The 16,839-nt window shown below is 40.2% G+C and overlaps 1 protein-coding gene across 1 annotated transcript; it reads left to right on the top strand.

Moving 5' to 3' along the window:
* Positions 1–7,462: 7,462 nt before the first annotated feature.
* LOC310830722 (vomeronasal type-2 receptor 26-like) lies at positions 7,463–15,747 on the top strand (the record flags this gene model as incomplete). Its single annotated transcript, XM_083710551.1, has 5 exons — positions 7,463–7,753; positions 10,661–10,957; positions 12,411–12,506; positions 13,626–13,752; positions 14,842–15,747. The coding sequence occupies 5 exons, from the start codon at positions 7,463–7,465 to the stop codon at positions 15,738–15,740; spliced, it is 1,710 nt and encodes a 569-aa protein (XP_083566677.1). The 3' UTR covers positions 15,741–15,747.
* Positions 15,748–16,839: the final 1,092 nt, after the last annotated feature.

Consider the following 16,839-nt stretch of genomic DNA (forward strand, 5'->3'; position numbering starts at 1 on the left):
CATCTCTGCAGAAAGGTTTTCAATACTAAATGCATGTTTTTATCAGAAGGTAACAATGGGAGAAGGAAAGGAAAGAATGTGTACCCTGCAAGGCCCAAGGTGTCTCCTGCAATAATTTCCACCCCCATTAAAAACCATTCCCACCTCCAGCCAAGGATCCTTCTAACCTTCATCTGTCTGTTGATCATGTTTACCCAGCATCAGTTGACCTAGATGAATGAGAAAGACAATAGACATTGAAGCTCCGGTTTTTGTGTAGTATCGAGGCCTGACTTCCTTGTGTTAAAATTTGCAGAAGTCGCACCAGTTTTGCTGATTTACTTCACACTATTATTGACTGTTGAAGGGGGTGCGGGGGAAAAAGTTTTTGTGGTGAGAAGAGCCTGGGGAATCCAAGAGAAGATTTTAAAGAACTGTTGTCAGGGGTTCAGAAGGAGAGACACAGGAGGGGGAGTCCCAGGAGTCGGGACCAGTGTCCTCACCACCAGAGGGAGGAGAGGAGTCAGGTTTGGCAACACCCACATCAGGAAGCGGGGAAACGGTCAGAAGGAAAGTCACCGGCTGGGCGCGCGCGCCAAGTTCAAATGTACAGGAGCGCGGCACAGCGGGGAGCCCGGGAAGGGAGCCAGGTCCTAAAGCCCGCCGGAGGGAGGGGCAAGACTCAGGAGGCTCCGCGTCAGAGGAGTCCAGGAAGGAGGGAACCCCAGAGGGCAGAAGGACCCAACGCAGGAAAGAGCAGCGCAAGAGGTGGAGCCGGGCTAGAATCTTAAACTGGTGTGGGTGGAGCAGTGAGTCAGAGGGGACTTAGCCGGTCTAGCGTTAAGACGTGGGCCTGCGCGCCCAGAGCTTGGAAATGGAAACTAAACTTCAATAAAGACTTTTGTATATAATATCCACTGGGCGTTGGTCCTCTGTGAGCTGGGACCTAGCGGCAGTCCTGACAACTGTGTTAAGTAAAAAAGGCCCTCCCGACAGGGCGGGGGGTTTACTGGGCTTCCCTCTATTGGTGGCAAGAGGAAATTACTCTGCAAGTAACAGAAGAGTTATATAAAGGCTGGTTACATGTGTAGGGAAATGCACAAGGGGATTTCTGACAACTAATGGACAAAACTGGTAACTGAGTAAAAATTTATTTTTATTTCTCTCTCTCTCCTTTTCCCTGTTAAATGTTGTTATTATTATTATTATTATTATTATTATTATTATTATTATTATTATTATGTTATTATTATCGTTGATGAGACATTGTGCATTAGAGGTGTAATATAGAAGTATTATAAAACACAATTTGTCAGGAAAAGAAGTAGCTACAGGTACTAACGGATTATAAAACAATTGGTTATGTCAAATGTGAATAAGAAATTTATGAATCCAGCGGCAGCGGCAGCGGTGTTATCTGCAAATCCTAACAGGAGAAACTCAAATCAAGACACAGAAATTAATTCGGAAATGAGAGATCTACTCCTGGGACTGAGAAAAGACATTTCAGAGATGAAGAAAAGATCAACGACAGTATAAGATCAACAGATCAAAAGTTGGATAAAATGGGGCAAAAAATAGAGGAAAATGCAAAAATGGTGTTAGAAATGATGGTTAAAATCAATGATCTGGTGGTTAAAAATTTGGAAATAACAAAGACTTTACAAGAATTAAATGGGAAAATGATAAGTTTGGAGGAAGGGCTAAGAAAAGTACAGAAGGAGAACAGAGGAAAAAAAGGGGAAACAGAAAAAATTAAGAAAGAGCTGGCAGATATGAAAGAAACCCATGAGGCAGTCCTAGATGCAATCTCTATGATTGAAATGCACAGAAGTGAAAAAACATTGAGATTTAGATCTATTCCAGAAGAACCAGATGAAGTGATAGAGTAAAAAATATCATCAGAATTAGCTGAATGGATTGGAATAGAAGAGCAGGAAATGAGAAATAAAATCGAGAGAGCCTTTAGAATGAGATCAAGAATTGCAAGAGCTAATAATTGGCCAGGGGACTGTCTGGTAACTTTTGTGAATATGGATATTAGAGATAAAATACTACAAATTAGCAGTAAGACAAAACTTAAAATTCAGGAAACAGACATAATCATTCATAAAATTGTTCCATCAAGGCTTTTAAGAAAAAGGGAAAAATATAAACCGTTGGTGGAAGCACTAAATAAAAAATCAATTGTGCACAGATGGGAATTCCCTGAGGTAATTTCCTTTTTTTACAAAGGGAAAAGGAGATTTGTTACTCGGGAGGACGCTGACAAATTTTGGAGAACATATAGAGAGGAGTTAGGAGGTAAAAGACAGCTGGGAGGAGGGGCGGACGATCTTAAAAAACAATCAGAGGAGGACGAATCTTAAGCATTAAGGACAAGTGACTTTTCTGATTTTTTTTATTTTTATTTTATTTTAATTTTTTGTTAAGATGTTGAATCACTGTGTAGTAAATAATGGAATTAAGGATTGTTACCTGGAATGTTAATGGTTTAAATGATAAAAAGAAAAGAAATAAGGTGGACTTTGTACTCAGCAAACAGAAATTGGATTTGATATGTTTGCAAGAGACTCATATCACAAAACAACACACAAGAATTTTAACCCAATAAGAAACTGGGACTTGATTTTGTTTCTTCAGATAAATCTAAGAAGAATGGAGTTGTAATATACGCAAAAAAGCATTTGGAGCCGAAATTGATCTATAAAGATTCACAAGGAAGGGTCGCTGTGAGAGAAATAATAGTCCAGGGGGAAAGAATTAAAGTTATCGGCTTTTATGCGCCGAATGAAAAAAAATGTGAATTTTATCAAAAGTTGGAACGAGAGATGGGGGAGTTTATTGGGGAGAAAATTATATTTTTAGGAGACCAAAATGGAGTGGTAAATCCTGATTTAGACAGATCCAAAAAGACTACTAAAAAACAGCAAATAAAACTCCCCAAAACCTTTTTTCAGTTAGTAGATTTGTTAAGTTTAGAGGACGCATGGAGAATACAAAATCCGACAGTGAAAGAATACACTTTTTCCTATCCTAATAACTCGGCAGGAAGAATTGATGCCATCCGGTTAACAAAAGATTTGACAGTCAAAATATGTAAATCTGAAATTCAACCAAAGACAATAGCTGATCATAATGCAGTACAAGTAACGCTGACTTGGGGAAAGAGGAAATCTATAAGATGGAGATTAAATGAAACTTTATTGAGAGATGAAATAATAATAGAAAAAGCAAAAAAGACCTTAAAGGAATTTTTGAACTGAATTTAAATAACGGCACCGATTTAAAGATAGTCTGGGATGCTAGTAAATCTGTCTTAAGAGGTTTCTTTATTCAACAAAACGTAATTCAAAGAAAACAAAAGAAAAAAACCCAACAAGAAATCTTAGAGGAGATTAGAAAAAGTGAGCTGGAATTATACAAAAAACCAAATAGTGTAGAATTAAAAAGAAATATTAAGATCCTACAATCTCAATATTTAATACTAATAAATGCAAAAATGGAATGGAAACTAAGATTATTGAAACAAAAAACCTTTGAACATGCTAATAAACCAGGAAGGTATTAGCATGGCAATTAAGAAGAGAGAGGCAGAAAGGCTTATAAATAGAGTTAAGTGTGAAGGCAAAATAATAAACAACCCTAAAGAAATAGAGAAACGATTTGTTAAATTCCTTAGAGAACTCTATAAGGAAGGAAATGAAACAGCAGAAGAAGTTAAAGAATATTTAGAACAGAACGGTCTTCTGAAACTTACTAAAGAACAAAAAGAACTGTTGAATGCCCCTATTACATTGTATGAAATTCAAAGAGCAATTAAGGAAGCAAAGATAGGAAAGTCACCAGTGCCAGATGGCCTACCGGCAATATATTATAAAAAATTTGAGGACATACTGTCTGACCCATTAAGACGTATCATGAACAACATCTTAAAAAATGGAACCATGCTGGACTTATGGAAAGACAGCCTTATTGCACTAATTCCAAAACAGGGAACCGACAATCTACTTATTAACAACTATAGGCCTATTGCATTCCTAAATAACGATTATAAATTATATGCAAATATTTTAGCCAAAAGATTAAAAAAAAGTCTTCCAGATGATTATACACAATGACCAAGCTGGCTTTTTGCCCGGGAGGCACATTTATAGCAACACTAGAAACATTATAAACTTATTAGAGTATTTAGACTTAAGAATAGAAAAGAAGGCAGTCTTAATGGCCATAGATGCTGAAGAAGCTTTCGATAGGGTCTCCTGGAAATTTATGAAAGGTCTATTACACCATATGGATTTTGGTATACAGTATATAAAAGGGATTGAAGCAATATATTCAAAACAAAAAGCTAAAATCATAATAAATGGAAATTTATCACAGGAGTGTGAAATCAGTAAAGGGGTCAGACAAGGTTGCCCACTATCCCCCTTAATTTTCATATTAACATTGGAAGTTTTATGTAAACGAATTAAGCAGGAAAAAGAAATAAAAGGGATTATGCTGGGAAATAGAAGTTACAGAATGAGGGCATTTGCTGACGATCTAATTATAACTACGGAGCAAGATGGAACTACCCCAAGATGGAACTCTCCATTAGAAGCAATCACTGCTAAAAAAACCAACAACATCAAAGAGAAATGGATAACGTATAACACAACATTAAGGGAGGAGGAGGGTCAACTAATATTGATAAGTTATAAGAAAATAAAAGATCACTTTTCTACTTGGCTAGATTACTTCCAGGTGAATCAAATGTTCAGACAGGATAAGCAGATAGGTTTTGAAAAGGAGCCTTCAAGATTTGAAAGAGAATTACTGAATAGTAAAACTAAAATAATCACAAAAATGTATAGACTTCTTTTAGACTACGAAGTAATGGATGAGGAGGTTAAGGCTTCAATGATAAATTGGGCCCAAGATGTGGGCCGTCCAGTTATGCTAAAAGACTGGAAAAACTTATGGAAGGTAAATTTGAAATTTACAGCCTGCTATAAGAGAGAACATGATAAAAATGGCTCATAGGTGGTACCTCACTCCTTCCAGATTATCAAGAATGTATAAAAATTTGGCAAATGCTTGTTGGAGATGTGGAGGAAATAACGGTGACATGATCCACATGTGGTGGATGTGTGAAAAGATTAAGATTTTTTTGGGGGAAATATACGATGAGTTAAAAAAGATGATGGGGATAACTTTTACTAAAAAAACCGGAGGCATTTCTATTAAGTATTTTAGATAAAGAGATCTCAAAAAATCTAAGAGAGGTATTTTTGTATGCAACCGCAGTGGCTCGTATACTAGTGGCCAAGGGATGGAAAGATCACAAGGCTCCAAAAATAACAGATTGGCAAATCAAATTACAGAAATTGATGAAGACGGCTCAACTGACTAGGAAACTCAGAGAAACTCAAAGCAAAAATTTGCAGAAAAATGGGATGGTTATAGAAGATATGTTCAAAAATACAATAATAGTTTTGACTCCGTGCTAGCATTCGAGTGATAAAGGAACTAAAAGCAGGTGGACAACAATTAAGGATTTATTATGTTTTCAGAATGTATTAGAAAAATTATATGGAAAGGTTTATTGTTTTGTGTACATTCAAATGTAAGATAAAACATATGCAAAGGGACTTGACAGGAAGTCAAAGCTGAAGAAAATATTTTGGAAGATAAAAGGGGAAAAATATTTACTTTCATTATTACCATTTTCTGTGTGGGTGTGGGTGTGTGGGTGTCTGCACATATGTGTGTTGTTGTATGCAATGTTTGGGGGGAAATAAGATGGTAAATAACAAATAACAAACTAAATATCGATGTATGTAATTTTTATTTCTTAATTATATTTAGTGGTAGTAAAAAAAAAAAGATAGTTTCCTTACTCTGACTGAATCAATAGTTCAGTCAATACTGAACTGAATCAATAGTTCAGTAGGAACTGATAGTTTCCTACTCTGACTGAATCAATGACACCATGAAGCTCACCCAGAGGCCTGAGGAGAAATCCCAGGGTGAAAAATGATGCACACCCCTTCCTCAGCATTGCAAGCTCTTCAGCCTAAACTACATCTTTCTCTTCAGCCTATCTCCAATTCAATGATTTCTACGCTTCATCTATAGATAAATAAAATCTCAATATCTCTCAGCTTAATGTACATCACAGGGGTTCTGTAATGATAATATAGAGAGGCGTAGTAGTGTGTATGCTAACTTCAGCTCTTTGGAGAAACGGTGGGATACAAATCAACACTAGATGAAGCATATCCTACTGTATCTATTCCATCTGGGGGCAAATTTCTGGTGAATGGGGCATGGGCCACCTGTCACTTTTTAGATTAGCAAATGGAATGTCCTGTATTCTTCTTATTCTGCCATAGTATGATAGAAAGCTTAGGCCATTCATATATAATATTAAAAGGGTAGTTGCAAAATGCCGCCATTGAACATGTTGATTTCTGTTCCTTCCTGGAGTGCAGTTCCCATGGGGCTCTCTTAGCCACCTGCTACTTATTATTATAATGCTGCAAGGAACAGTGGAGAGTCATTATCAGATCTCGAAAAAGGAATTAACAGATTTGCTTTGGGGGCGGGGTTGAGGAACAACACTTAAATGGTAAAGGGCTAATCACTGGCCTCCTAGGATCATAGAAGCCCCTATAATTTGTTCCAACTGCCCAAAGCTCCAAAGACTTGCCAGAAGTTACTAGAAAATGATCAACCAGTAAACCTGAAAATTAATATAAATACGCCCCCAAGCAATGTACACCTGAGAGTATGTGAAAAGCGGGCAGGGCTCCGTCACTTTCCTTTCATACTCTTCCCCTTTTATTCCACCTTACATCAACTAACCTTGCTAGCACTTAAGGCATGCATTGGTGTCTCAGTCAAAGACATAGCTGATGTATTTCTCTTAAGAGATGTGTTAGCAGAATTAGCCACCAACCTATGTAGACTGTTAAGTCTGGTCGTTTCTGTTTCTGTTTCTGTACAGAGGAGATTCTCAATCTAGAGGGATGCTTTGCTTATTAGATGTTGTGGCTTCTGATAGCTCTACCTTTGTTGCTTCCTATGGGGTACAAAGTAGATACTCTGGAGTGTCCCAGAAATGATCCCCACCCTGTTCCACATGAGTGGTTCCAGCCAGGAGCTCTCTTCATTGGTGGAATTGCTTCTCAGTTAGTTTACCATTCTCATGAAGTTTCATTCAGTGAACATCCTTCTCAGAACCAGCTTGATGTTCCAGAGTAAGAAATTGCTTCGTTTGCTCTGCATCTTTTGTAGCTGCTCAGATCACAAATATATTTTTTCTGTAAATGGCAGTATGTTAAGTGTGTGTGTGTGTGTGTCCGTCCGTGTGTGTGTGTGTAGGTTTGACCGATCCCCCCCCCATAGAATCTATTAGAAATTACCAATATTGTGATATGATAGCAGTAAACATACTCATTATACAAAGGGATGAACAAATTCTACCTCTATATGCAGAATGGTGACAAAATTCTACCAGCACATCCTTGCTTTGGCATTTGCTGTGAACGAAATCAATGAGAATCCGAAGTTCCTACCCAATGTCACACTTGGATTCCATATCTATGATAGCTACTACGATGCAAGGATGACTTATCGTACCACTTTGGATGTGCTCTTCAAAACGGATAAATTTGTTCCCAACTACCAGTGTGACAGACACAAAAAGCTCATGGCTATCATTGGCGGACTTGGCTCTGATACCTCTAATCTTATAGCAGATATTATAGGTTCCTATAAGTTTCCACAGGTAGGAATTCTCCCTGTACACATGAGATTGTGTGTGAGAGTGATGTAGGTGCTTCTTTCTTACGCAGAACTTGATTTTGTAGTTTCATGATATTTTATTTATTCTTCCCTTATTACTTAACATTTATTTTTTGGCTCTTAGTTAACTGTGGCCTCCTTGAGTGCGTGTGGTGTTTTAAGCCTGCCTTTTAAAAATAGGGTTGTCTTTTAGATTTTTTATTTGTTTTTGTGTGTGCTGGTTTTTGTTTATACAGTAAAATGTAAGTCATTTGAGTTATGTTGGTAATGAAGCGACCGATAAAACAACAACAACAACAACAACAACAACAGAGATGAGGGCAGTGTTGGTGAGCTTGGAACAGGAGGGGGCTCAGAGTGTGGTGAGGGCAAGGGTAATGGGACAATCAAGATTTCAAACAGAGTGTTGCCCCAGTGAAACAATCCAAATTGTACCCAGGATGGTGTGAGAGACTGTGCTGTGTAGAGTTTGGGGTGTCAGACTAACAGGGCCTAGGAAACCCAAGTTCAAATCTGTACTTGGCCATAAAAATCTCATTGGGTGACCTTGGGGGCCAGTCACTGCCTCTCAGCCAGTATACATGAAGGAGCGTCTCCACCCCCATTGTTCTGTCCAGACGCTGAGGTCCAGTGCTGAGGGCCTTCTGGCGGTTCCCTCGCTGCGAGAAGCCAAGTTACAGGGAACCAGGCACAGGGCCTTCTCGGTAGTGGCACCTGCCCTGTGGAATGCCCTCCCACCAGATGTCAAAAAGAAAAACATCAGACTTTTAGAAGACATCTGAAGGCAGCCCTGTTTAGGGAAGCTTTTAATGTTTAATAGACTATTGTATTTTAATATTCTGTTGGAAGCCGCCCAGAAACCCAGCCAGATGGGTGGGGTATAAATAATAAATTATTATTATTATTATTATTATTATTATTATTATTATTATTATTAGCCTACCTCACAGGGTTGTTGTGGGGATTAAATGCAGGGAGAACCATAAATGCTACCTTGAGCAGCTTGGAGAAAAAAATATCTCATTGGAGATGCAATCAATCAATTCTCTTTTCTCCTGCCCAACATTTTGCTAATGAACATTTGGTACAAATGTTATGCATGCTTTAGTTGTGATTCCTGCATTGCAGGGGTTGGACTAGATGACCCTTGTGGATCTCTTCTAACTCTACAATTCTATGATTTTATGATTATGAAATTGTATGCTCTATATAATAATAATAATAATAATAATAATAATAATAATAATAATAATAATTTATTATTTGTACCCCGCCCATCTGGCTGGGTTTCCCCAGCCACACTGAGCGGCTTCCATAGAAACCAAAAATACACTAAAATATCACAGATTAAAAACTTCCCTGAACTGCCTTAAGATGTCTTCTGAATGTCAGGTAGTTATTTATCGCTTTGACATCTGATGGGAGGGCGTTCCACAGGGCAGGCGCCACTACCGAGAAGGCCCTCTGTCTGGTTCCTTGTAGCTTTGCTTCTCGCAATGAGGGAACCGCCAGAAGGCCCTCGGCGCTGGACCTCAGCGTCCGGGCAGAACGATGGGGGTGGAGACGCTCCTTCAGGTATACTGGGCCGAGGCCATTTAGGGCTTTAAAGGTCAACACCAGCACTTTGAATTTTGCTCGGAAATGTACTGGGAGCCAATGTAGGTCTTTCAAGACCGGTGTTATGTGGTCTCGGCGGCCGCCCCCGGTCACCAGTCTGGCTGCCACATTCTGGATTAGTTGTAGTTTCCGAGTCACCTTCAAAGGTAGCCCCACGTAGAGCGCATTGCAGTAGTCCAAGCGGGAGATAACTAGAGCATGCACCACTCTGGCGAGACAGTCCGCGGGCACATTCAATCAGATGTGCTAAATTTAGCTCTAGGCTCCTAACAACTGTTTATATATATAATTGTTGTACAGTGGTGCCTTAATCCGTTCCGTGAGGCTCTTCGTATAGCGGTTTTTTCGTCTTGCGAAGCAAGCCCATTGACAGCTTAGCGGATTAGCGCTATTAGCGGTTTAGCGGCTTTTAGCGATCAGCTGTTAAGCGGCTTATCAGCAGATCAGCTGATAAGCGGCTTAGCGGCTTAGGAAAAGGGGGGGAAGGGGAAAAAACCCGCAGGAACTCGCAAGACATTTTCGTCTTGCGAAGCAAGCCCATAGGGAAATTCGTTTTGCGAAGCGCCTTCAAAACGGAAAAGCCTTTCGTCTAGCGGGTTTTCCGTCTTGCGAGGCGCTCGTCTTGCGGGGCACCACTGTATAATCAGGAATATAAAGGCATTCCTAACTTTGCCCTGCAATATCTGCACATTATTATTTTTTCCAGCTCACATATGGCTCATTTGCCCCACAGGGGAATCGTATCACTCAAGGGCCATCCTTTTATTGTCTGGTCCCAAATGAAACCCAGCAGTATATGGGGCTTATCCTGTTACTCCAGTATTTCAAATGGACATGGGTTGGAATTCTTATAGATGATGATAACAGTGGAGAACATTTCTTGCAGACACTGGATCCATTGTTTTCTCAGTATGGGATCTGTTCAGCATTCACCCAAAGAATCCCACGCATAAGCCATTGGGATAACTTGGAGAAACTTATTGATATAGCCACAATTTTTTATACACATTACACAGATTATACAGTGATTACATTCATTATATATGGAGAATCTTTGACTATTGCATGGCTTAGGGCTATTATGTTTATACGAGACTCTGGAAACAAGGAGACTCCCTCAATGAGAAAGGTGTGGATTACAACAACCCAGATAGATTTCATATTAACTGGCATTCAAAGGAGCTGGGGTCTTCAAATGTTCCAAGGTGCAATTTCCTTTACAGTTCACTCCAAAGAGATTTCGGGGTTTAGGGAATTTATTGGGACCATAAAGCTTCATGGGGCCCAGAAGGACAGTTTTCTGAAGGACTTCTGGGAGCAAGCCTTTGACTGTGTACTTCCTAACCCCAATGTGGCAATGGATGTTGACCAAACATGTACTGGAGAGGAGAGACTAGAGAGCCTCCCTGCACCACAGTTTGAAGTGCTCATGACTGGCCACAGCTATAGTGTTTATAATGGTGTTTACGCTGTGGCTCATGCTTTGCATATTATGGGCTCTTCTCGATCCAAGCTGAGAACTAATCAGAAGAGTTTCAGCGCTGAACTTCAAGATCTTCAGCCCTGGCAGGTAATGTCCCTACAACAAAATATTCTTTCATTTCAATAAACAAAGTACTGTCAAACCTCCTTTTACGTAACCCTCTGGTTATGTAAACTTCGGGATGCGCATGCGGCAAACCCGGAAGTATTCCTCAGGTTGTGGAAACCTCGGAGTTGAGACTATATTCAGCTTTCTCCTGCATGAATCACTGAGAAAATGGAATTGGCCATCTTATTGGTTGAGAGCATTTTATAGGTTTATATTTCTTTCATAGGCTGATAGAGTTGGGAGGAACCCCCTGCAATGCAGAAATATCAACTGAAGCATCCATGAAAGAGGCCATCCAACCTCTGCTTTAAAAACCTTCAGGAAGGAGAGTCCACCACCTTCTGTGGGAGTCTGTTTCAGCGTCAAACAGCTCTATTAGAAAGGCCATGACAGTTCTGCTTTATTGTGTCACATTCCTCAAGGGAATTGTCTCCTGCATCATTTCCCGTCCTGCTACTGTTCTCACTGCTACTGTCTTTGCATGCTTTAAATTTAAAAATTGTCTGCCACTGGAAGTCCCCCCCCCCCTCTTTCTGAATTTTCCTATTGCACTATAAATTACTTAGGATTTGTCATTCAGGATTTCAAAGTAGAGCAGATAGATTAAACTCTCGAGCATCACAATCCTTGTTCCACCAACAGCTTTGATCCTGAAAATCTGATCTGGCTGCTGAAAGGGATCAGAGGGCTGGGAAGCATTCCAGTTGAGGCGCCTCTGGAAAGTTTGCCTGTTTCTTGAGACGGGGACTTCTCATCCTTCCTCCCAGTGGTGATGGGCACTCCTCCATAGACCACCCAGCTTTTCCCAGGGCAATGGTGACATCAAGGTTGTAAGGATTCCTCCAGAAATGCTCAGGATGACTCAACACTCCAACCAGTAGTCTGACTGCAAGGTGTTGAAGTGCACTGTGCTCTCATGGGGCCTCCTTCTGCTCCTGCACAGTGACCCCACTTCAGCTTTCCGGGCTACTCTCAAGCTCTCAAGCCCAGTGGTGCTAAAAATCCACACACAGACCCAGCCATAAAAGAGAGAAGTCAGCAGACTCTTCAGCCTAGGGTGGTGGAAGGTCTTCCTGTTGGTTGCCTTTCCATTTCCTGCTTCCCAGAGAGTCTCTCCTGGGTCCTCCAACTGAAGTCAGAATATCCAATGCAGGAAGAATTCCCATAATCCCCATTAGCCATGTTGAGTGCTTGGTAACTGTCATCCAACAGCAGTGGAAATCACTACCTGACATAAATGGTAGTAGTCAGAAAAGATGAATTTTCTGATTTATTGATATCCCTCTTTATTATACCTTAGCTCCATCGCTTTCTTCATGGGAGTTCCTTTAACAACTCAGCTGGGGAAACCATTTCCTTCAATGATAAATGGGAAATGCGAGGCGGCTTTGACATAATGAACACGATCATATTTCCAAATAACTCTTTTCAGAGAGTGAAAATTGGTAGGATTGACATAGATGTTCCCAAAGGTGAAGAATTCATAATTCATGAAGATATAATTGTCTGGCACAGCGGTTTCAACCAGGTATGGATTCTGGCGTGGCTGGATGAAGACATAGGCTGAAGGAGCTGCAGTCAATGGCATTATAGCCTAGGGTTGCCTTGCTGACTAGTCCAGGCAGTATTCTGGCCAGTATAACCACGAGGAAGATAATGCTCATACCACCTTTAATGTTTTTAGACAAAGACTGACATAACAACAATGACTGGTCACAGAGATAACTATAGAGATAATACATCCATTATCTGAATAAGGGATTCCTTGGTTCATTTTGAATTCTTCTTTGTTTATTTTTCGTTTGGTTTCCCTTAGTGATTAGTATCAAGAGGTTGGAGAGTGGGAAACGAAAGCTAGAATTTTAGTATAGCTGTGATTGGTAGTAGTATATATAGATTCAAATATAATGCAGCAACTATCAGAAGTGTTAAGATACTTTCTGGTTCTTGACATACATACAGACACACTTATTTCTGAGTGTGTAAACATTTTAAAAAAATATTCTATGAACGCAATAAAGTCAACCATAATAATGTAGCTACAGTGAGGAGTTGGTGCTTTGGTTGCATCTTTTAACCATTTAATTGGGATTAAGCTGTACTGAAATCAAAGGAACTTAATTATGAGCCAAGATAAACTGGATTGCACTCCTATATTTTGACTGCCTATTCAGCCTGAGCTCAGTCTAGCTGCTTCATTTTAAGTGAGCAACCTGAAAAGTATTCTCTGGCCATTCAGCATGATGATTCCCGTAGTCCCTTTCTTGACAAGAGATAGATCCCCATTACTGATTACCAGTCCAGATTTTTCACTGACCCATCATCTTTGCCATCTTCTCTGAAGATTCTCTTTGTGTTTGTAGATGTGGAATCTTAACTAATGGTGACTCACTCTCTTCAAATACTCGTTTGACTCAGTCTTTATGAGTTATCTGCTGGCTAAACTATGGGTATTACCAGAGCTGTTCCCCTGCTTGCCCAAGAAGGATGCTTTTAGGTCCTTAAAAGGTCTTGTGCATATGCCAAGATCAACATCAGAAGTATCTGTCTGTCTATCTTTCTATCTTTCTATCTATCTATCTATCTATCTATCTATCTATCTATCTATCTCCCTTTCCCTTTTGTAACTCCTTTAATGTCTGGATAGGTGATCCCTATTTCTTTGTGTAACGACTACTGCCACCCTGGCAATGAGAAGAAAAGGAAAGAAGGGAAGAAATTCTGCTGCTATGATTGTACTCCTTGTCCAGAAGGGAAGATTTCCAACAAGAAGGGTAGGTCATGTAGTACCCCAATGTTTTGATCCACACAGAGTAATTTAAAAGAGTTGTGCCAGATGGCTATTTACAAGTGAAAACTTACTCCAATGTGCATACTATCATGTGATTAGCTAAATCAATGTGAGCATAGCATTTGCAGAAGAGAGAAGGGAATGTATATCCAAATATCTTCTAAGGGTGACACCATTCTGGTTCCAAGCTTCACAGCAGAATATGACTCTATCCATGCTTTACATTGCAAGCTCATTCGGAGGTGTGCTCAGTCTATTACTGCACCCCTGCTCTGCTGCCCCGTGATTCTAAGGGTGAAGCCTAAGGAGCACGCCTGTAAACACCTTGATGCCAGTCAGTGATGAATTGTGAATATGGAAGAATCCCTTTACCAAGCTGGTACTTCGGGCTGCTCATTATTTTGGCATAGTCTGCCTTGCACCCACTCCCACAGCCATCTAGCTGTGACAAAAAACGAAGCCAAAGAAACAAAAGCCTAGCAAACAAGAGGTGCTTGGAGTAGTCTAAAATAGGCGATTCCTCAGCGAAAAACCCCAAATATTCCTACTCAGTCCCTAAACAGGCGACCAGTTATTTCTGTACTCATCCAAAGGTGACTGAATTGGTTTTAGTCCCTGACAAAAAGGAAAAGGAGTAAGCTGTATTTCACCTTGTACATTGTTTTGAAAAGTGCAAATTATATAAGCTCACCTTTAGACGTACCTTAATTTTTATCCCTAAATCTTGAGTGTTTCATATATGTCAATTCACTTTTTGAGGCAAGAACTATATTTAAAAAATAGGAGAGCTCTGAAAGCTGGGTGATAATCTTGCTCCAATCTTCTTCCAGTCTATCGGGGGGAATCCTATGGAAAGATCCACCAATGGTAGAGAGAGATCTCTACATTCTTTACTGATGTATGAGAGGCATAGCTGCCAACTTTTCCCTTTTCTTGTGAGGAATCCTATTTGGAATAAGTGAATTTCCCTTAAAAAAGGGAAATGTTGACAGCTATGATGAGAGGTAGAGTGGAGAACAATCCATAGGTAACAGGTAATTAATGCTGAAATGATAAATTTACTCTTTTTTAGATATGGCTGACTGTTTCATGTGCCCAGAAGAGCAATTTCCAAGTAAGGACAAAGATGAATGTGTGCCTAAAGTTATAACCTTTCTTTCTTATAAAGAACCTTTAGGAATCACTTTAGCCTTTGCTGCTGTTTTTCTTTCCATTCATGCAGTCTTGGTGTTAACAATTTTCATTAAGCACAGGGATACACCCATTGTCAAAGCCAACAACCGAGGCCTCACCTATATCCTCCTCATCTCCCTCCTGCTCTGCTTCCTTTCTTCATTGTTTTTCCTTGGCAAACCTGGAAAAGTGACGTGTCTTCTCCGACAAACAGTGTTTGGCATCATCTTCTCAATGGCTGTTTCTTGTGTATTGGCCAAAACCATCACTGTAGTGATAGCTTTCATGGCTACAAAGCCAGGATCCAGCATGAGGAAGTGGATGGGGAAAAGACAGGGACATTCTGTTGTTTTTTCCTGTTCCCTCATTCAAGCAAGTATTTGTACCTTGTGGTTAGCAACCTCTCCGCCATTTCCTGATTTAGACATGCACACAGTAACTGGAGAAATCATTGTGCAATGTAACGAAGGGTCAGTCGCCATGTTTTACTGTGTCTTGGGTTTCATGGGCTTCTTGGCCATTTCCAGTTTCACTGTGGCATTTCTAGCCCGCAAGTTACCTGATAGTTTTAATGAAGCCAAGTTCATTACCTTCAGCATGTTGGTCTTTTGCAGCGTGTGGTTATCCTTTGTTCCAACCTACCTGAGCACAAGAGGGAAATACATGGTGGCTGTGGAGATTTTCTCCATCTTAGCCTCCAGTGCTGGGTTACTGGGTTGCATCTTTGCCCCTAAATGCTACATCATTGTGTTTAGGCCCCAGCAGAACAGCAGAGAGCTAATTAGGAGAAAGTTTTAAAGACTCTGCCTTGTTTTCTTCTACTGCACTATTAATGTACTATTAATGCATTGATAAGGATTACTAGAGCATTAGCTATGATTTGATGAGTAGGTGAGGAGCCTGCCTCGAAAAACATCCCAGAAAAGGTACATTATGTATTTTCAGCAGCTGACTTTTGCACAATGGTTGAGATCTTTGGATAAAGGGTAGTATGTAAATCAAATAAAACAATAATTGCAACTCTAGTGCTTAACAGTTAAATGCAAAGCAAGCTCTTAAACAGAGAGCTAAAACCAAGAGAGGTGGTTAGATTTCCAAAAGATTTCCAATAGGACAGTTACAGATAGGTAGCCGTGTTGGTCTGCCATAGTCAAAACAAAATAAAAAAATTCCTTCCAGTAGCACCTTAAAGACCAACTAAGTTAGTTCTTGGTATGAGCTTTCGTGTGCATGCACACTTCTTTAGATACACTGAAACAGAAAGGAGGAGGAACTCCTTGTATTGGACAACTCTATCAGGAACCACCAAGCTTGGCAAGAGTTCCAAAAGGAAAAACAAAACATTTACCACTCTCAACTGGAGCTACTGAAAAAACAGAAAAACAAGAAACTCTCTAACCTTTCCAACCTACAGGCTACTAATCAAAACAAGATCAACAATATTGTCAATCTCTCACAGCAAGCACTCAGCCCAGCTGAGGAATCAGTCCTTTCACGTGGACTGTCATTCTGCCCTGCCAAATCCCCACACATGATTCAGTTCTGTGGGGACTTGGAAGCATTTTTCCGCTGTTTACGCCTGAAGGAGTATTTTCAACACACACAACAAGACAAAGCAGAACAAGCAACAACTTCACAACACAACACCTCTCAACCCACTGAAGAACAACAACCACCCTCCCAACAGAACACTGACTACCAACTACCACCGAAAAAGTGTTACAGAAAAAGGGACTCCACATGGACCCCTCCTGATGGACGCAATACCACACTGGATTTGTACATTGACTGCTTCCGCCACAGAATCCAAACAGATGTGACCAGAAAACACCATCGCTTACAACAAAATCTAAACCATGCTGAAAGGAGAGCCATAGATAATCTCAGAAACAACCCA

Source organism: Podarcis gaigeae (assembly GCF_964106915.1).
Source record: "Podarcis gaigeae genome assembly, chromosome: 13".
Classification (NCBI taxonomy): domain Eukaryota; kingdom Metazoa; phylum Chordata; class Lepidosauria; order Squamata; family Lacertidae; genus Podarcis; species Podarcis gaigeae.